A 22,491-nucleotide genomic window follows, 5' to 3' on the forward strand; every position below is an offset into this window, starting at 1 on the left:
CAGGGCAAAGCCAAGATCACTGATTGGGAGAAGATGAAAAAGAAGATGAAGGGCCACTTCCTTCCATTCGGCTACACGCAAACCTTATTTAAGCAACTTCATGCGTTGAGGCAGGGCGCGCGATCAGTCGATGATTACACGGAGGAGTTTTACCAATTGGTCGCCCGGAACGATTTATCTGCGACAGAGGAGCAGATGGTGGCGCGATATTTGGGGGGTTTACGCCAGCCCTTGCAAGATGTCCTCAGCCTTCATTCATTGTGGAGTGTTTCGGAAGCATACCAGCGTGCACTTGCTGTTGAAAAACAGCAAAACAGGAGACCAGTGATCAGGAGCGATCACAACAGTCGACCAGTTCGCCCTCAGGAGTCCCGTCCTGCTCAGTAGCCACCGCAGGGTAATTCTAACCCTACTATTAGATGTTTTCGTTGTGGTGAACAAGGGCATAGCGCGACTGATTGCAGGAAGCCTGCTAGTCAAAAGGGCAAAAATTTGTTGATTGAGGAAAACGTGGAAGACGAGACTGAGGAGATTGGCGAACCCGTGTATGACGATGATGAGACTGATGATGTGCTGTATGGAGATGGTCATGAGACTCTGGTCGTTCATAAGAGTCTACTTACCCCCAAGGGCGATTCAGGGGACGATTAGTTGAGAACCAATATTTTCCACACGACTTGCACAGTTGCAGATAAAGTCTGCAAAATGATCATTGACAGTGGCAGTTGTGAGAATGTAGTGTCCGAGGAGGTTGTCCAGAAATTTCAGTTGAAGACGGACCGTCATCCTAAGCCATACAAGTTTTCATGGCTAAATAAAGACAGTGAGGTAACAGTTGATAGGCGATGCCTCGTGTCTTTTTCAATTGGTAGAAAATATTTTGATAATGCCTGGTGTGAAGTTGTGTCTATGGATACGTGTCATATATTGTTGGGTCGACCTTGGCAGTATGATCGTAGTGTCATTCATGATGGACGGAAGAATACATATTCCCTTAGCATCAAGGGAAAAAAGATTGTGTTGGCACCCCGGCGGGAAGGACTTACTCCTACCCCAGTAACCCATAATACTAATCTGCTTTCTATGTCCAGGTTTTTAGATGAGATTGAGCATGGCGGCGTGGTCTATGCCTTGCTACCTTGCGAGAACAATGCAGTAGACGTGGATACAGATTTACCAGTAGAGGTACAGCGGCTGCTAGCAGAATTCTCTAACTTGATGCCAGAGGATCTTCCTCCTGGACTACCACCTATGAGGGATATTCAGCATCAAATTGACCTTGTTCCTGGGTCAAGTTTTCCAAATCGACCAGCATATCACCTCAGTCCCAAGGAGGCTGAAGAGTTGCAGTGACAGGTGGAAGAGTTGTTGGAGAGGGGCTATATCCGAGAGAGTATGAGCCCATGTGCAGTCCCTGCTCTGTTAGTGCCAAAGAAAGATGGTTCTTAGCGTATGTGTGTTGACAGCCAAGCGATCAACAGAATTACAGTGAAGTACTGGTTTCCAATTCCCCGTCTAGATGATATGTTGGATCAACTATCTGGTTCTAAGGTCTTCTCAAAAATTGACCTTAAGAGCGGTTACCACCAAATCAGAATAAGGCCTGGAGATGAGTGGAAGACGGCATTTAAAACGCCACAAGGGTTGTATGAGTGGATGGTCATGCCTTTTGGGTTATCCAATGCGCCCAATACGTTCATGAGATTTATGCATCAGGTCTTGCGGCCTTTTATGGGGAAATTTGTTGTAGTTTACTTCGATGATATCCTCGTTTATAGTCCGACATGGACTTCACACTTCGATCACCTCCGTGCTGTTTTTGAGATGCTGAAAACGGAGTGCTTGTTTGTCAATCAAAAGAAGTGTTCTTTCTTCACTACTTCTGATTAAAAAAAACTTATTTTGTCAATTAAAAACGTACTGTAAAAAACTTATTTTGTATTTTAAAAACTCAGAGCCTGAACAAAAGCTTTACTCTGAAAAGATCGGACTCTAGGATATAACGAACTGAATGTTAAGTGGATCGTATGTAAACCATTTGACGGTTCATGAATAAGGTTTTATGTTTGTTTAATTAAATAAATGAATATGAATAAAATTTTATTCTCGTTTAATTAAATAAATGAATATGAATAAAATTTTATTCTCGTTTAATTAAATGAATGAACATAAACAATTGACTCATTCATTCATTTACATTTATTAACGTTTGCTAATTCGTTCATTTATGTTCATTTATATTTAGTAATACGTTCTTTTAGTTAAATTTATATTTATCTTTATATATTTATATTATTTTAAGAATTTTTGCTTGATTTAAATGAAAGTTGCATTTTATGTACGATCGTTTATGTTTATTTGCGTTCGTTTATCATTTTAGCGAATGAACACGAATAAGTTCTATTATTTAATGAACTAAAGCTAACAAAAAATTATTATTTTTTGATAGTAATGGAAAAACCAGAACTAGGCTATGGATTGCTCTCCATAACCACTAGTGCATCGATCCCACTAGGTGGGGAATGATAAAGAACAATCCCTATCGTATTGCCTCTTGTCAACGCAACCAACCTACCAGCAACAAGGTTTGCCTCTCGATGAACACGTTTAATCCTTAATTCCCAGTCACGTTGAAGGAGTTCCCGGAACAAGCTGACAACCGCACCACCCGCCACAGCTTTGTTGTTGTTGTTGAGAGTTTCGACCGCCTTTGCACAATCTGTTTCGACCTCAATTCTCCTGAATCTCAGGCGCTACGCATGACTTAACGAGTCATGAATAGCCCAAAACACCTCCATAAAAACCGAACATATACCCAAGCTTCGAGCAAACCCAAAGATCCATCCACCTTGATCGTCTCGCAGCACTCCCCCTGCAGCAGCTATCTTCATCAAACCCCTAACGGCTCCATCCGTGTTAGCCTTAGTCCAATTCATGGCAGGCCTACGCCACTGTTCATCAACTCGAACAACACCATTTTGTCGCAACTCAACAGCTTCACTCGCTACTATATTATTTTTTAGTCTTAACACAGTGCACCAGTATGTCCTCATACTCTACAAAATTGTCTTGGAAAAGTATATTACACCTGTGCTTCCAAATTTTCCAACATATGATTGCAAACGAAAGTGAAATGTCAAATTCTATCTAGAGGTAGGGAAAAGTGAGATTTTATTCATAATAATTATTCATACTAGTAACCTCACTATTAAAAGTAATAAAATGGTCATATGATTATTTATATGTTTTAAACTCATCCTTTTCCGCTAAAAAATTGACGACCGTCTGAGTTAGACATTAACCTGTTAAATGAGATATGATAAAATCTGATAACAAAACCGCTTTAGCTCTAATTTGTTGATCGACCCTCAATCAACGGGCTAACGTCTATATTAGACGACCGGCAATTTTTAACGGAAAATGATGAGTTTAGAACATATGAACAATCGAATGATCATTTTGTAACTTTTAATTGTCGGGAGACTCAACAAAGCAACACCCTAAAGTTGAAGGACCATTTTATAACTTTTAATAATTGAGGGACTTAATAATGTAACACTCTATAATTGAGAGACCATTTGTATACTTTACAAAAAAAGGTCAACACTTTGCTTTAAAACCCTAGCTCAGGTCGTCTTTTCTTTAACATTTCGCTTTATTTGGACGCCACACTCTCTTTGTCGCATACTGTCAACATGGAAGGCTCCGTCAAAGAAACGATGAAAGTTGTTTCCGATTTAGCATTGGATTCGCTTACTCCTGGTGAAACTCAGAGCAAAAAGTACATTTCCTTTCCTCTCTCCATCTCTACTTGTTTGTTTCGTGAGAAAATAAACTTGGAAATCGAAAGAAAATAAAAAGTATCAGGTAATTTGATATTCGATCTAACTTATTTTTACTTACATTGAATGTGTTGCCAGTGCTAATGATAAGCAGAATTTTTAAAAATTTGTAAAAATATAACAAGTATTTCGATAAAAAAAGAAAATTTGTTGTTCTCTAAAGTTACATTTTAGATTTTTACGGTTTCCCCTTTTATCCATATTTCAGGAAATAAAAGGAAAAGGGTTCAAAATACAAGCAGTGATAGTATCAACCGAAGGAAGCCATATTTTTAATCAGAAATGAATAATTTATTATATTGGATATGGAGGATTGCAGTCTGGTTCTGGGAGGAAATGTTTTGTGAAAATTTTTACTTGATAAATTTGAAGAAAAGAAAACACATCTTTGCGCTATTCTTCTCTGTTATGATGGTAAGAGGAAGTTAAATGCATCCAATGCAATGTGTATGTACTGATATATTAATACATTCAATTCTATATACAAAGCAGAACATCTATGGTTGTACATTGTACTGATCACTAAATTGGCAGATGCAAATTGGAATCCATAATAATCGTGGGGTTTTAAACTTTTAATTAATTCCAAATATTGGAAGTGCATGACCAGTATTATATTTCTCATTGAGTTATTTATGATTGCCCAAATCTTACGATTTATTCTCTATTATGATGGTAAGAGGAAGTTAAATGAATCCAGTGCAGTGTGTATGTACTGATATATTAATGCATTCAAATGCAGTGTTCTATACACAGAGCAGAACATCTATGGTTTTACATTGCGCTGATCACTAAATTGGCAGATACAAAATGGAATCCATAATAATCATGGGGTTTAATTAATTTAAAATATTGGAAGTGCATGACCAATATTATCTTTCTCATTGTGATATTTGTGATTGCCCAAATCCTACTTTTCATTATGATATCTTTGATAACTAAATTATATTTTTTCTTCAGGCAGCAGCCAAGGCAAGCTCACAAAGTCAGAAATCTGCAGCCGATGATGATGAAGATTGGATCTAATATAGTTTAATCTTTGCTATAGTGATGCTTTTCACAAATCACAATGCAAAATTCATAAATATTTAAGTGACCTATTGGCAAAATGTTAAAATTAACCCTTTCTTATAAGTAATTCCATGAGAGTAGGTTGAAATTTCTTGCAGCTCAAAAAGCGGAAGGAAAAATCCATATCCTCATAAATTCTTCACATCAATGTTTATAGTCGAATATATAGATGAATATGGAAGCTTAGGCAATGAGGAACATATTGAGGATGTTGCAGTGTCTTTTGCTGGTATTTAACGAGGCCCTCCCACTCCCATCATATACCATCTAATGTATCATGGTTGTGTTCTTTTATTTTGAAATGACACTATTGTGTTTAATTTATGATACGACAAATTATGAGAAAAAAGTGCATCCAGTTCAAAGCTCTTTTATGACTTGCATGGTGGCAGTAAGAAAGTGCAAGTTATGGATGATGCGAGGTATATGACCATTTTCATCATAATATGTTTTTTTTATTTATGTCCTAGAAATTTCTCTGGTTATATGAAGGTTTACGGGACATTCAAGGTAATACCAGTTTATGGGACATTCAAAATCAGGTTGGGATGAAGTTGAATTCTCTATTCCATTCCACTGTGAAGCGTGGTGATGAAGCAATCAGGTGAAGATTTTGGAATGTCAGAATCGGTAATCAGGTGATTATGAAGCAATGGCTTTGGATGAAACATTATGTATTGCACTTGAGTATGGATTGCGACTAACAGGTGGTTGGGGATTGGATATCGGTCGACTAGCTATGTTATTAGCAGATTCACAACATATCAAGGTTCTCTCTAATACGTTTGTGTATCTGTATTTAAATCACTCACAAATGAGATTCAATCAACTTTTAATCGGCCCTCATAATATGTTGCATGCTATGTTTGAACAGGAGGTTCTTCTCTTCGTAGAAATGAAACCTTATGATGAACCGTCGACTAAAGGTAATTAATTCAATTTTTGCACTATTTATCTCCTCATCTATTTTCAAATTCCATTTCGAACGTAGAACAACATACAGTATTATACCTGTAACAAACGTGCAATGTCTTCATGTTATGTTATATTAAATTTATAGCATAGCACTGGATTGTTTGGTTGTGTTAGCAGCTCCATCAACTCAGTGAGTTCGACCTGCTTAAATCTGACACTATGAAACCATATCCAAGGGACTGAAATAAAATGCAGAATAAAAAACAGGCTCAAAATAGAAAGATTAAAGCTTCATTTAGTGACTAAAATGGAAGATTGAAAATGTGGAGACCTTTCCCACATGAATAACCTATGCTCTAAATGCATGGACTCCACCTCTCAAGGCATGGCCGTTTTGTTTCTTAAATGTAAACCAAACTTATGCCCTAAATGGATAAAAAACACTTCGTATCTCTTTCATATTTTTCCTAAAAGTAGAAATCCCATGATATCTCCATCTCATCTTCTCTTTCATCAAGAAGCCGGCCACCAAGATTGTCGTCATAAATCTGTGTCGGTAGTAGAAAATTTCCCTAAAACTTGAAACCCAAATCTCACTGAGCCTCTCTTTAAACCAAAAACTCAAAGATTTGTAGCCTAAAACAAATTTTCAAAGATCCTAAACCCTAAAAACACCCACTTTTTAAGACCCCTAAACTACCCACACAAACCTCAATATCTTAAAAGTGAGGTTTTACCCTTGGGAACAATGAAGAAATGACAGCAACCTTCCTTCAAAGGTATTGTTTTCTAGGTTTCCTTCTTTTTTGTGGTTTTGTATCTGGTTCAAAAATGGTGTTTCTCCTTTCAATTTTTCTCCCTTGTTTGAAGATGGTGATTGGGTTGCATTTCTTTTTTCATTTTTTCTTACTCTCCAAAACTCACCCTTCTTCGAATATTCTTGCATGTTATATAATAAGAAAATACATCCTTTTCCACATTTTAGGGCTCTTTGACCTGACGAGGGGGACACACTGACGGGGAAAACACCTGGGTTCGACGGCTGTGATGGCATCAAATGAACGGGTTAGTAATAAAACTCTAGTTTTATTTTTAATATGGTCTGTTGGGTCAACCCTAGATCCAACGGTTGGGGCGATGCGGCGCCTACTGGAATATGAGGAAATCTTAATTTGACAGGTCTTCACTTGGGATCCTAGATGATGGGTTTAATTTGTTTGGGTTTAGATTTGTAAATGAGTTTTTAGTTTTGTAATATTTGGTTCTTGTAAATGGACTTTAATTTGATCCAGTGGTTTAAAAATGCGAGATTAATCACAACTGCTGCTAAACTGCATAACAGGTGATAATTAAATCTTATATTTTATTAAATTACATGTGATGTTTGGGTTTTAAAGGCTAAATAAACTATAACCTAAATAAACAATGTGTATGCGACCACTATAAACAGAATAAATAAACTAAAACACGTGTATCCCACTTAAAACAGATAGAAAAACATTTGATGCAACATTTTCAATATAACAGACTGAAATAGAAACAGAAATAAGTTTGATGTTACATTTGCAATATAAAAAGGAACTGACCATTGTAAATATGATACACATAGTGAATGTTGATTGTGAGAGTATCGATTGTAACAATGGTGTAAATATAATACAAAACTAGAACCTAATTTTTTATCTGCGGCCAGGACTTCCCCGCGCGCAGGAGCGGCGCGTGAGGCGCGTGCGACGCCATGGAGTGTTAAAAAATTCCCGAAAAATTCCTAAAAATTACTTTATCGCATTTTGAGATACTTACTAAGCTCAGTTCACAATTTTGAACAGCGAAGAGCTCGATTCTGGAACATCAAAAACTTTGACTTCCTCACCCCTCCATCTGCCGATGACGACGGAGAAACGAAAAACACTGGTAGATTCAGAACGATGTAAGGAACACAATGGTGCGAGAGGTGTCGAAAACGGATGGTCGGATTGACGTGAATCGACATAAAACCAACGAAAATTGAGTTAAAATCGATGATACTTCTGACTGAAATTAACAATTAACGACGACGATTCACGATAAAAGGTTTGAGGGTTTTTGTTCATCGGTCGACAAGGAACACGATGGTGGTTTCGGTTCATCAAACGTAGGTCGGACGATGAGTAGATCAGAGAGGAAATGAGGGTTGAAGGGGGAGAGAAACTGGGAAAATAATCTATAGAACATACGGGGAAATGGAGTTTATAATTCATCCATAAAAAAATGGGTAAACCATGTATTTAGTCATTAAATTTCCTGCACTTCTTAAAATGATCTAAAAACTTTGAAATATTTCAATTTAATCCTCAATTTTCTCCCCAAAATACCAATTAAATACACCACTTTATAATTCTAAAATTTAGCCTCTAAATTGGGGTGTTACAATTCTCCCCTCCTTAAAAGAATTTTATCCTCGAAATTCATTCATATCACAGAAATGCAGAAATGAAACTTTCATCTGTTCTTTCATACTTTCAAGTAAATTTTAAAAAAATGCAAGTTCTTTACTAATCCTTAACCAGCTGAACATACATTCTTATAATATCTTTTCCTCATTTCAATAAAAGAATTCGAACTAAAATTCCCTTGAAGAATCAATTCAGCCTTAGTTACAAAAATAGGCTCATGGAGTTGTAACATATCCAAATTTCATTTATGGAGTCGGATCGGAAATTCTCAGATGAGTAACTCTCACATGGTTCGTGAGGTACTTTATAGAATTCAAATAGACGTTATTGGTATTCTTTTATAAGACGATAGAGTCCTAACAGATGAAAACTAAAGTTTGCATATTACAGATAGGGATTTAACCTTAGAGTTCTAGCTTAGAGAGGTACGATTGTAGTCTAGGGGCATGTACTGATCATACATCTTTTTGAAATTTGACCTACCGGTCTATCTTGAAATTTTTTGACTCAAACCAAAGCTTTGATACCACTAAATGTAACCCTTTCAGACCGATATGGGTAACTCGATCCAATCTGGAGTGTCACATTAGGGCCACCGGAGCGACCCATTGTAAAAATAGCAAAAAATTTAAAACTGTTATTAAAACATGTAACTTATAAAATGATTTATCAGTATGCAGAAATAAAATAGATTTCCAGACTCGTATATAAAACAAAATACAATTACATGCCCCATAATCACATGTACCATACTCTGCAAACAACGCCAGAAGAACTCCCTTACTGAAGTCGATAGCTGCACTGATACAATTTTTTTAACCTGAAAAGATGAGTAACAGAGTGAGCTTTGGAAAGCTCAGTAATACAGAACTACCAGATGATGCTGAAGAACGTGCAGATACAGATAAACATATATTTCCTTATTGGTTCCGAACATCTACAAATTTTATGCTGAGCGAAAATCCTACTGATATTTCAGGGATAACAGGTTATGAGGTTTTAGTTCAGATAAGTATTTCGAATGACTAAGTTCAGGAGATCAGAATAGGTTATCTAGAATGTTCCCATAAAACCAATAAAAGATACTAATCTTTTTAAATATATATACCCCATCCTTTCACAATCTGTTTGTGTAGGTTCCCCGGAACCATACACCCCGCACAACCAGTAAGGCCCTGAGCATACAACTGAGAAGTCTGCAGATATACTTCCTCCAACAATAAACCCTCCATATAAAACATTTCTCTGTCAGTAAATGGAGATATCATAAATCAAAACAGAATTCAGATCAGATATCAGAACAAAATCCAGTTCAGAAATCAGAACAGAATTCAAGTAATGAATCAAAATAGAATTCAAGTCAGAAATCAGATAAAATATTTATGTGATTAGGGAACACACCAGAGTTTATGGATATTATTCAGAGGTACATGATAATCTTAATAGGCAGAGACACACGGATCTTCAGTATACCGATAAATTGTCAGAATTTAGAATCACTATTGGAAGAGTTCAATAACTGACGAAATCATCAGTTATTCAGAATGTGACTTGAGATGATAAGGAAGAAATAAAGGTTCATGACATTTACAGACTGTGTCTATTTATCGGATTATCGAAATAACTCAAGCTAAACAACTCCTAGAACTAATGTATGTTGATCGATCCATTAGTTGTCCTTCTAGGTATCCACTCTTTCATACCAACAATTATTATCCATAAATCATCTTTTGAGTCATTGCTAAATGGATCTTCCAATAGTCTTTAATTCATTTCCACGCTTCAACGATATCAGGAAATGCTGACGTACTTGATTTTTGGTTCATAACCTATAATAATGGTACACTATGTAAACTCGTCAGAGTTTCCCTGACTTATGCAAATCACTTACTTAATCCTAGTCATTGAGGTTACTTAATTCATTTATCAGTCAAGTCTATTCCAGTTACATCGAGATTTTCCAGAGTAATTTAGACGTTTTCTGAATTTCGGATACATATTGTACTTCCGTTCAAATCAATTTGGTCTTCATGGTTGATTTGTCTAACGAATATCCATATCTTAGTACCAAGTACGATCTACAGTTGAGCTGAGCTGAGTACTTCCAAAATTATCATCGAGCCAAACTTGAGAATACGAAAGCACATTCAAGGGATATATATGTCATTAAGGTACTAACATGTCAATAGGGTTGATCGGCTCACTTAAGCTGAGTTTCATAACTTTTAAGGGTAGTACAGCACTCATGTTTATTTAGATTCCTTAATTAATCCAAGACATTTACTTAGTAAAGACTATAAGGGTATTTTGATAATTTTGGTGTTCAATTTTATTCCATTCATTAGAGAGCTCGAGGATATCCCATCATTCTTGAGCTTAGTGATATTCTTGGGACATTTCCATTACAGGGGTATTTTGGTCATTTTATAGATCTGGTGTATTTCAATCATTTCCATCCATATGATCTTATTATTTAATTCAAATGCATTATCTTTTCCAGACTTTTTGAACAATTCTGACAAAAGAGCACCATCGATAATTTATTCTTAACTCGGAGATTTTCAGGTTAATTGACTTCTCAAATGTTACCAACAGGTTATTAGGAATTTTCTGTACAAAGACAAGATCTTAACAATTAAATCCGTACTTTATCGAGTTAAGTACAAATCCTCAAAGTATTTTCTCATTCAGGGTTAACTCGGACTATTTTTACCTTTTAGGGCATTTTCATAATTTCTTAACCAAATAATTTCGGTATTAACTCTTAAAGAAAATAATTGTTGTTTAAAGATTCTATGGTTAATTACTTTCCCGAACATTCTCTGATCTTGAAATGATTCCTTAACAGACTTCTAGTATCTTGCACAAACCCTCTTGAGTTTAAAAATCGGTTATCCGCATTTCCTAAGCAAAACTAGCATTTCTTATGCACATCAGTAATTTTTACCGGATCAATATGTCTTTTTAGAGTTATTAACCAACTTCCAGGGACAATTCTTGTCATATTACAACATAAGGGTATTTTCGTAATTTTACCCAACCAGAGTATTCTCATAATTTCTCATCCGAGTACCTTTAATATTTAACCTTTGTTGATATAAAATATAAGTTACAAATCCAGGGTTGATTCCTTTATCATTAATCACAAAACTTGTAATTTAATTTTAACAATCCCTCAATCTCTCGTATTAATCATTCGATCTGTATTCAGTTACCGAATTTCTACCGCATTCATATCGAGTGTATAAATTAATCAACTTCACAAAAGTGACCAACATTATCTTATTCATGCATTTACCAATATCAACATGTTCCATAAAGCATAAAGAGGTAGTAAAGTATTACCTCATTTTCTGTGCCATACTGATCGACCATATAATTTACATTCGAATGTCCTCAATCTCTAATTCAACTTCCAATAATTCCTCAGATGCATATCAACAGAAATTACATAAAAAACAGAGTTTAATTCCGAAAAACGAATCGAATCGGGTGATAAATCAATCAAAAATAACTTACTGGGTTTGAATTTGGCGAAACAGACCCCAAAAACGGATTCGAGACTTCAATAAATATAAAATATATATATTTTTTTAAAAATTTTTGACTTTTTCGATCAAAGTCAATGGTCAAAGTCAACGGTCAATGGCAGTCAACGATTTTACACAAATATCACCATAACATAAATTAATTACATATTAGGCACCATTCTAAAAATATTTACAAAACTAGTACCCAATTTTTTATCTACGACCAGGACTTCCCCATGCGCAGGGGGCGGCGCGTGAGGCGCGTGCGACGCCGTGGAGTGTCCAAAAATTCCTAAAAATTATTTTAAGGCATTTTGAGATACTTACTATGTTCGGTTCACAATTTTGAACGGCAAAGAGCTCGATTCCGGAACATCGAAAACTTTGACTTCCTCAACCCTCTACGTGTCAGGGACGACGGAGAAACGAAAAACACTGGTAGACTCGGAACGATGTAAGGAACACGATGGTGCGGGAGGTGTCGAAAACGGATGACCGGATTGACGTGAATCGACGGAAAACCAACGGAATTGAGTTAAAACCAACGATACTTCCGACTGAAATTAACGACGAACTACGATGATTCACGAAGGAAGGTTTAAGGGATTTTGTTCATCAGTCGACAACGAACACGATGATGGTTTCGGTTCGTCAAACAGAGGTCAGACGGTGAGTAGATCGGAGAGGAAAGGAGGGTTGAAGGGGGAGGGAAAGTGGGAAAATAATTTGCAGAACATAAGGGGAAATGGGGTTTATAATTCATCCCATAAAAAATGAGTAAACCATGAGTTTAGTCACTATATTTCCTATACTTCTTAAAATGGTCTGACAACTTTAAAATATTTCAATTTAATCCTCAATTTTCTTCCCAAAATATCAATTAAGGGTGTTACACAACGGCTGGGGTGATGCGGCACCTACTGAAATATGAGGAAATCCTAATTTGACGGGTCTTCATGTGGGGGACTGGATGATGGGTTTAATATGTTTGGGTTTAGATTTGTAAATGGGTTTTTAGTTTTGTAATATTTGGTTCTTGTAAATGGGCTTTAATTTGATCCAATGGTTTAAAAATGCGGGATTAATCACAACTGATGCCAAACTGCATAACAGATGATAATTAAATCTTATATTTTATTAAATTACATGTGATGTTTGGGTTTTAAAGGCTGGAAATTATTGCTACCCAACTTCCGAACTGAAAACAATGTGTATGCGACCACTACAAACAGACTGAATAAACTAAAACACATGTGCATCCCACTTAAAACAGACAGAAACACGTTTGATGCAACATTTTCAATATAACAGACTGAAATAGAAACAGAAACAGAAACAAGTTTGATGCTACATTTGCAATATAAAAAGGAACTGACCATTGTAAATATTATACACATAGTGAATGTTGATTGTGAGAGTATCGATTGTAACAATGTTGTTGAATTATAAGTTGGTGGTTGTTTTGGTGATATGTTTCTTAGTTCTAGTTACAGCTCAACCCCCATACATTTTATAAACTCAGTCTCCAATGGCCTCTTGATGTGTGTAATTCTGGCAGTATGGCTTGTGGTACTCCCATCCCTACTGTGTTAACCATCCATGGAATATGGCCTCAAGATGCCAACGACATTCCCATTCCCCCTTACAACGCAGCCACTAATCCCTGTTACTCCAAGGCACCCATTACTTTCCTACCAGATCTTCAGGTAAGCATCTCATCAACTTTTTTAATTTACTTCTTTTTGTATTTAAATTTATATATATGATCTAACATAAATTTCCCTAATTTAGAAAATTTCATTTAATCTAATTCAAAGGAACTTAATATCATTATGGCTGGACTTGAAGAACCTTACTCAACTGGGTACTGGCTTTTGGGAGCGTGAATAGTTAAAGCATGGAACATGTTTTGATTACCCTAATAACCATCTATATTACTTCAAATCTGCCGTAAATCTTAGACACGGCTTAACAAATCCAGGTGAGTATGTTTCCTTTGTACTTGCTTTTATATCTTCTGTTATTGAGTTTATGTAAAAGATAGTTGAAAAGTTGGAATGATGTAATATCTATGGGTTTCATTATCATATTATTATTAGTATTATTATATATATACAACAATTTTTAAGATTAAATAGTTGATAAATCATCTTCCTAACATATTTTCTAACTTACTTTGATTCAGCCACGGGACTTACACCAGGAAACATTTATATGATTCAAGATGTTATAAAATTAATTCAGGGCCCTACAAAAGATTCGCCTGAAATTGCTTGTAACATAAACAAAACTGGAGTATTGCAACTATGGGAGATTCGTTTATGTTACACTCGATTGGTTTCGTCTTCCCAAATGATTACGAAGATTCAAAACTATCCACATAAATTGCCATTTAAAATTGGTAAAACTACAATCCCATGCAAATTGACAGATTTTGTAGTTTTTCCTATATAAAAACTTTGAATAAAGGTTGCAATAAACCTTCAAAGGTATGATATTTGTAATAAATAATAAAATTAACTTTAAAAATATAAAAAGTGTTTAAATTATAAAAATAATATAATAAAATAATATATCGATTTAAATCAAATCCATTCCTTGATAGTTTTATTTAATTTTCCTCGTGTATCTTCATCAGCATGCACTAATGGAAAAAAAACATTAACCTAAAAGAATAGGAAGTAAAAGAAAAATAACGTTGATAATGACATATACTTTCTTATGTTAATTTAATCTTAATCAACTCAAAATTAGGAGACCTACTTTTATAAAGTAGTTTCTAAAATTAATCAAGGCTTTTATAATAAATTTATCGTATCAAATTAGACAATAATTAAATAAATCTTTGAATAAAATATTATTTTGATTAAATAACATATTTAATTTAGGTTCTATAAAATTAAAGTAAAATTTAGTACTTTAATAATTATATAAAAAAACCTAAATCAGGAACTCTCGATTATAAATGTAAAAAATAGAGATCATTAAAAACCTCAATGTTAGAAATTGAGAATGAGTAGAGATTGTAAAATTAATACTTATGTTATTTGCATTAGACATCCCTAAATTATGTATCATATTTTGAGTTGGTCCCTCAATTTTAAATGTTCTAATTTACTTCTCAAAGTACTAATATCGTTTCAATTAAGTCCTTCCATCATCCTAACCATCAACTTGAACATTAACATAACATATATAAAAACACGTGGATCTTGGTGACAAAGCAATTCACGTGGATCAAATTGACCATAGAAGGTTTGGAAAGAGAAAATGATGCAATTATGGGCTTTTGTCTTATAGATATTATGATTTCTCCATTAACTTTCATGAACGAAATTAATAGAATAAGTAACAATAGAAAAAATCTTAATTGCATTTATATATTTAATAAAATTTATTATTCACAAATGTTAACAGGTCATATCAAATTTGAATATGATTTAATAGAAAATTATATTTATTTAGTTTGTTCATGTTCAGTTAAAGTTAAACGAACAAACATGAACATATTTTTGTTCGTGTTCGTTTAGTTCATTTACAGACTTATTTAATTCTAATAAAATAAAATTTGAACTCGCTCAAATATGCATGATTATCGCATCTAATATGAATCTTAAACTGAAATTGATGATGATTGGTATTGTTTTATTAAATTGTTGACTAGGATTGAGAGTTAAATTGTTGACTAGTATTGTTATTGATTTCAATACTAAATTGAAGGGATTTTGAAATAAAAAAAACCGCATGAGGCTAGAGGTTTTGGATGATAGAATTTGTGATAATTTAGTTATCCTTCAACAACCCGATTAATCTTGAAATAAAAAATTAAGGGTTTGAAGTATATATATATATATATATATATATTAGGATCCATTTGTACAGTGTAAAATATTTTTAGTTATATATAGATTTAGGACTATTGGATGAGTAGAGATAGCTGAATGAGATTAATTCTTTATTTTTTCATTGAATATCTTCTCATTTTCTATTGTTAATCTCAGTCTTCTATTTTCACTCATCTAACAGTACTAAATCTGTGTAAAACTAAAAATATTACATTGTGTAATTGGACCCTATCTATATATAGACAAACACTTTAACCTATAACATTTCATTTGGGGAAAAAGAGTTCTTATGTGGATGAAAATCGTTAGTCAACAAACAATCAATGTATGAAGATGAAGTATCAAGCTTACATGGAATCACATTTTGACATGACAACTGATGACGATGACTGGTGATAAAAACTGATGGTGGGCGATGACGACGATGAGTGGCGAGTAGAGACATTAACTTTGACTGAATTTAGGGGTCAATTCATATTTTATATAGAGTTTAAGAGTTAGATTAGTATTTATGTAAATTTTAAGGTCAAATTAATATTGTGTCTAAATTCAGAGGTCAAATTAAAATTTAACCATTTTTACTAACAAAAATGACCAAAGATATAAGTGACCAAAACATAAAAATTTTTAAACCGGTGACAAAAACTAAACGGATCAAGTAAGATATCAATAGTATAATTTACCCTTAATAAAGTTCATAATAATATTTGATATTTCAACGATTTACAGAATGATATTGTACCAACCCTACATATGTTAAGCTCATGGATTTTAGAAGTTACCAAAGGCTCGGCCAACCCCATCAATGTAGCACCTATGATTATTTTCTTGTTACAAAAAAATTTTTTTTTTTAAATTTCAAGTTCAGGGGCATGATGTGGTATATAATAGATAACTACGAGTTGGGGTGAGACTATATTTCAGGTAAAAAATCATTGATCCAACCTGACCTTATATAAATTGTTAATTTACACATTATATTTATAATATATTTAAAGTTTTAGAGGTTTTTTTATCTGTGTAACAAATTATTATAAAATATATTATTTTAATCATTTCAAATATAATAAATGATTATAGATATATTATTTTTAAATATAATATTTAATTATTTTAAAATACTAATATATTGTATATAGTTAACATTGTGCAAACCCTGTCTATGATAAACTAATGGGTTTTAAAAGGGCTCGATCAGGTCCATCAAAGTAGTGTAACCAATGATCAGTTTCCATTGTAGTTTTCTTGTTACAGAAAAACAATTGATGTTACCTGTTATATGTTTTTTCTGTCTTCATTTTCTTTCATATTAGTTCTTAGTGTATTTCCCCAAACAAAATCACCTATTGAAAAACACAAAGGAAAAAGAGAAGATAAAGAGGGAAGATGAAAGGGTTGATCAAAACTAGAACCGAATTACCAGAGATGTTGGTGTTAGAGATTCTCTCAAAGCTTTCTGTTAAATCATTGACTCGTTTCAGGTGCGTTTGTAAGCCCTGGTCTTCATCTTTTGAAAACCCTCATTTTGTTACCAAACATCATCATAACAACCTCAAAAACAATAACCTTAATCTCATTCTCAAACGTTGTAATGGTGGCACCCGTGATGACATCCATTACTTCTCTCAACTTTCGACCGAGAAAGACCAAAACTTTAGAGTGGAACACAATATTCACTTACCATTTTTTGAGAATTTTGTGCATGGACCTTTCATTCATGGCCCTTGTAATGGAATATTGTGTTTAGCAGATCTAGATGCTTTTGGACATAATGTTTCCCTTTGGAACCCATCTACCAGAGAGTTTAAAATCCTTCCTCAATCCACAGTGCAGCGCCCTCCTGGACTACTGGATTTCTCTATTTTTAATTCCCTTGGTTTTGGGCATGATTCTCAAACTGATGACTTCAAAGTTGTAAGATTTGTTACTAACTACTTTGAAGAGAATCTAGATGAAGGGTTGATGGCAGATTGGAACAACCAAGTTGAGTTATATTCGCTTAAAAACGATTCATGGAAGGAAATTTCATTTCCTGGGGTTGATGGTTTTGCTTCTACTTTGTTTAATAATTATGTCAATGGGTTTATTTATTGCCAAGCAGCTACAATTGATGACCTTATTCTTTCGTTTGATATGGTTAATGAAAAGTTTTCAACTTCACCACTCCCTGAATTTGGTGGGACTTTAGAACAATATTATTTGGAACTTTTGGACTTCAATGGATTGCTTGGTGCTATTTTTTACCCAAGGGAAGGAACTAACAAGTCTTTTGATTTATGGGTTATGAATGAGTCATGGACTAAACAATTAAGTGTTGAACATGTTCTTGGAGTTGAGAGGCCTTTGGGGTTTTGGAAAAATAGTGAGTTATTTCTTGAGAGCTCGGATCAAGTAATAGTTTTATTTGACCCCTCCATACAAGAGCTTAGAAATCTTGGTATTCACGCTTATCAGGAAACAATGCACATTACTGCTTATGTTGAGAGCTTGGTTCCATTGAATGGAAGATCAGAGCATGAGGAATGTATAATACGACGGCCAGCTGGAGGAGAATCAAATTGATGTTGAACACTAAGACGGATGGGGAGCTATAACAAAAACGGTGAGATTTAATGGGATTTGGTCTCTTCCTATGCACTTTATGTCAACTATATTGTCTAGTGACATTCTCAGATATTGTTGTCATTGTTTGAATTGTATATACATGCCCTAAATATTGACTTGTTTAGGTTTCTGTTTGCTTTTAGTTGTTTTAGTGGATGCACAAAATTACGTCCTACAGATTTTCTTAGTTGTTAACTCTGATCTGCAGTTCTATTGACCTTCATATCATGATTGCAGGTGCATATATATGACATACACAGAGTGCTTTTTGTACTTTAATTTGCTTCTGAGAGCTCAACGTCCCCAATAATTGAATGTAATTTAAAGTTGAACATAGGAACTATTATTATTATTATTTGTACTTTAGATCCAATGAAACAGTGTCAATAGTTTGGTCTTGTTTTGTGTGAAGCCTTTGTTAAGGGTATTTGCAGGGGTAAATGGGTTAACACTACATTCTTGAAAGCATTTCCTTTGTGGAATATTTCTGGAAATTGTTGTCTTTTTTCTGCATATATATATGATAATTCACATGAGCTTTTGCGTGTGCTTATAAAGTGTTAGCTTGGTTTTGCATGTTTGTTTTTCCAGACCTTTTTGTGTGTGATGATTTTCATTCTTGGCCTCAGTTATTTTTTTAGAGGTAAATGGATTGCAGTCTTGCCGAGGTCTTGTTTTAGGTTGTTCGTGCTTGGATGTGAATGTCGAACATGAGTATTTCGATAGTTTTTTCCATGTCGTTGGAGGGTCCTTAGAGGATCATATTCTCGTACCTATATCCCAAAATGTACGAACACAGGATACGGGATACTTGCATAATCGAATAGCCCTCATAGGATACCTGTTGAGATTATGGACATATTGGTGCTTATTGGTTTAATAGTTTTGTTGATACGAGATATGCCTTGTATCATACATCACATGACTGCAGAATAAAAGAAGGTTTGGCATGATACCTAGATCTATATTTCTCTAAAAACATTCATATCTGATATTTATGTTACTTATAATCTCATTGCAAGTGAGTTAATTTATACTTCTTGATGAATCTTTAATAGAAAAACATAAAAAAAGTTGAAAACTATCGTCTCGAAGAAAAATATATGGATTGAAAGAGAACTTGTAGAACCTCCTGCAGACTATTCTACTAGATTTGGCTTCCTTGGTTTTGGGTATGATTCTCAAGCTGAAGACTTCAAAGTTGTAAGATTTGTTACTAATTACTTTGAAGAGAATCTAGTTGAAGGGTTGATGGTAGATTGGAAGAACCAAGTCGAGTTATATTCCCTTAAAAGTGATTCAAGTTGAGTTATAGGGAGGTAATTGGGGATTCTGAGGAGTGATGACCTTATTCTTTCGGCTGATATGGTTAATTAAAAGTTTTCAACTTTACCACTGCCTGAATTTTTGAGACTTTAGCACAATACTATTTGCAGCTTTTGGACTTCAATGGATTGCTTGGTGCTATTCTTTTATCCAAGGGAAGGAACTAATAAGTATTTTTGATTTATGGGTTATGAATGGATCATGGACTAAACAATTCATATTTGAATTTGTTCCTAGAGTTTATAGGCTTTTGGGGTTTTGGAGAAATTAAAAATTATTTCTTGAAAGCTCTGATCATGAATTGGTGTTGTTTGACCCCTCCGCACGAAAGCTTAAAATATCAGTATACATGCCTATCGAGAAACAACGCAGATTATTGCTTATGTTGAGAGCTTGGTTCCGATAAATGGAAGATAAGATCACGGGGAACGTATTATATGTCGGCCAGCTTGAGGTGCATTAAATTGATATTGAACACTATGATGGATGGGGAGCTACAACAAAAGAGGAAAGATTTAATGGGATTTGGTCTCTTGATATGCACTTTATCTCAACTATATTGTCTTGTGATGTTCTCAAATAATGTTGACTTATTTAGATTTCTGTTTTATTTTTGTTGTTTATAAATGCGCAAAATTACTCCCTACATATTTGCTTAGTTGTTAACTCTTATCTGCAGTTCTATTGACTTGCATATTATGATTTGTAGGTGCGTATATATGCTAGGCTCGGAGTGCTTTCCCTACTTGACTTTGCTTTATAGAAGTCAATGTCCCCGATTGTTTAATGCCATTTGAAGTTGAATCTAGGATCTATTATTGTTGGAATTGTTATGATCATGTGTTATTGTCCGTACTTTAGATCTAATGAAACAACGTCAATGGTTTGGTTTTGTTTCCTTTGTGGAATATTTCAGTAAATTGTTCTCTTTTTTTTTGCATATATATAATAGTTCACATGAGCTTCTGTGTGTGCATATAGAGAGTTTACTTGATTTTGCATGTTTGCTTTTCCAATTTAAGAGTAGAAATTCTAGACCTTTTTGTGTGATATGATTTTCATTCTGGAACTAAGTTATTTGTTTTAGAGGTAAATGGATTGCATTCTTACATAGGTATTGTTTTAGGTTGTTTGTGCTCATATACGAGTGTCAAACATGTCGAATATGGGTATTCCGATAGAATTTTAATGTTGTTTTAGGGTCCTTAAAGGATCGCATGCTCGTACGTATGTCCCACGGGATACATACGTTTATGAGTAGCCTGTACAAATTGGTTCTCATCCTTACATTGGTTTAATGGTTTTGCTGAAATGAGATATTGTGGGTAAAGGCCTTGTATCATTCATCACATGACTGCAAAAAAAAAAAAACAAAAAAAAATGGTTTGGCATTTGTATTTCCACCTAAAAAAATCTAATATTTATGTCTATTTGGTTTGGCACAAATGTAATCTATTTTTTGTTATTTAAACTTTATTACCAATACAAATATGTTTACGGAGATGATTGAATTAATGTAAGCACTTAATGTGTCCATCGAAACAACTACTATCTTAATTTTTCTTCCATCTGAATAGTTTACAAACCCATCGAGTATCATACAATATTTAAAAGAGGTTTATAATTCAAGAGCTCCATTATAAAGAAAAAATGATAATCAAAACCAACTATTATATCAGTGGGAATTTCTCCTGCTAGAATGATGAATTCCCCTTAATTAAAAAAAAAATTAAATGGTCATCTCAATGGCTATGTAGAGGAACTCATCCTATTGGAGTGCCTATTGGAGTGCCGTGTTCACTTTAAGTTTTTTAAATGAAAATATTGAAAAAAAATAAAAATTTATAAAGAAAATAAACTTAATGGCTAGTTTTTTTCTCTTCTTTTTTATTTATCCTTTGACTCCTTTGATAATATGATGGTGCCTCCATAGATATTTTTCCTTTATGTTTAGACACCAAATTGTCTATTCTTTTTATAGCTCTTTGAATAAGTTAATTGTTGCGTCAAAGTGATAAGGTTTTATAGTTCAAAATTTTCTTTTGACAACTTTTTGAAGTCTCGTACAATTTCTTGCAAATTTCTTTTACAACTTCTTTTTACGTTTAGAGAGTTTGACAGTCTGGAATCATCACATTCTCAATTGGTGTCAGATTTTTCTTTCTGACTGAAACTTGAAAATAATTAACGTAATATCCAACTCCTCAGAATCAGATGATTCCATTGCTTGAATCTCAATGTTTTCTCTCACAAAATTTCCTCTTCTATTCTAACAAATTCAACCCTACCGGTGAGAAGAAATCTTCAGTTTATGTGTTTTATCCTACTTGTGGTTATAGTCAAGTATCCCCAGGGTTGTTATTTCTCATAATTTCGGGGTTAATATGTTGTTTGGTGGTACTTCTTAGGTTAGTATTATGCCCTCAATAGTCGGGTTAGGTCTCTTGTTGTAGAATTAGTATAAACTCTGTGACGATTGTATTATCTATGGAGATTACTTTGTAGTGTTGTTTTGTTCTTTGTAGGAGTATTCTTTTCCTCCATCTAGGTTTAGGGAGGTTTTTAATAGAGCTTGCTAAGAAGATTCGAGGAAATTGAGGATGCTGAAAGAATGTGATTATATTTGTTAGTTTTGATTCCTTGTATGTGTTTTTTTTTTGTTTAATTGTTTGATATGATTTTTTTCACTTTTATCATGGAACGTAAGAGGGATGGATAAAAAGGAAAAAGTAAGGTCTATAACTCGTGTAATTTCAACGTGTAAAACACGATTTGTGTTCTTGCAAGCATGCGGGAGTGTTCGATCGAGTCAAATAAAAAAATTGAGTTAATCGAGTTCGCGTGTCCTATTTTATAAGTCGGAGTTGACTTGTCGAGTCTAGTCGAGTCAAATTTTGAAGTTTCTATTTTAATTTAATTCTAA

At 34.0% G+C, this 22,491-nt stretch overlaps 1 protein-coding gene and 1 long non-coding RNA gene across 2 annotated transcripts in view; both read left to right on the plus strand.

The window, feature by feature from the left end:
* Positions 1 to 22,491, plus strand: part of LOC120168956 — a 78,903-nt gene that overhangs the window by 53,737 nt on the left and 2,675 nt on the right. The window lies entirely within an intron of this gene.
* On the plus strand, positions 17,001 to 18,209 carry LOC120168954 (F-box protein At3g07870-like). Its single transcript, XM_039177197.1, has one exon. It carries the CDS (start codon positions 17,025 to 17,027, stop codon positions 18,198 to 18,200), a length of 1,176 nt encoding a protein of 391 aa, XP_039033128.1. The 5' UTR covers positions 17,001 to 17,024; the 3' UTR covers positions 18,201 to 18,209.

Source organism: Hibiscus syriacus, unplaced genomic scaffold (genome assembly GCF_006381635.1).
Source record: "Hibiscus syriacus cultivar Baekdansim isolate YM2019G1 unplaced genomic scaffold, ASM638163v2 tig00111741_pilon, whole genome shotgun sequence".
In the NCBI taxonomy this organism is placed as follows: Eukaryota; Viridiplantae; Streptophyta; class Magnoliopsida; order Malvales; family Malvaceae; genus Hibiscus; species Hibiscus syriacus.

What these genes read in the sequence shown, in the direction of transcription:
- LOC120168954 (XM_039177197.1), top strand. Translation starts at nt 17,025, where the DNA reads ATGAAAGGGTTGATCAAAACTAGAACCGAATTACCAGAGATGTTGGTG.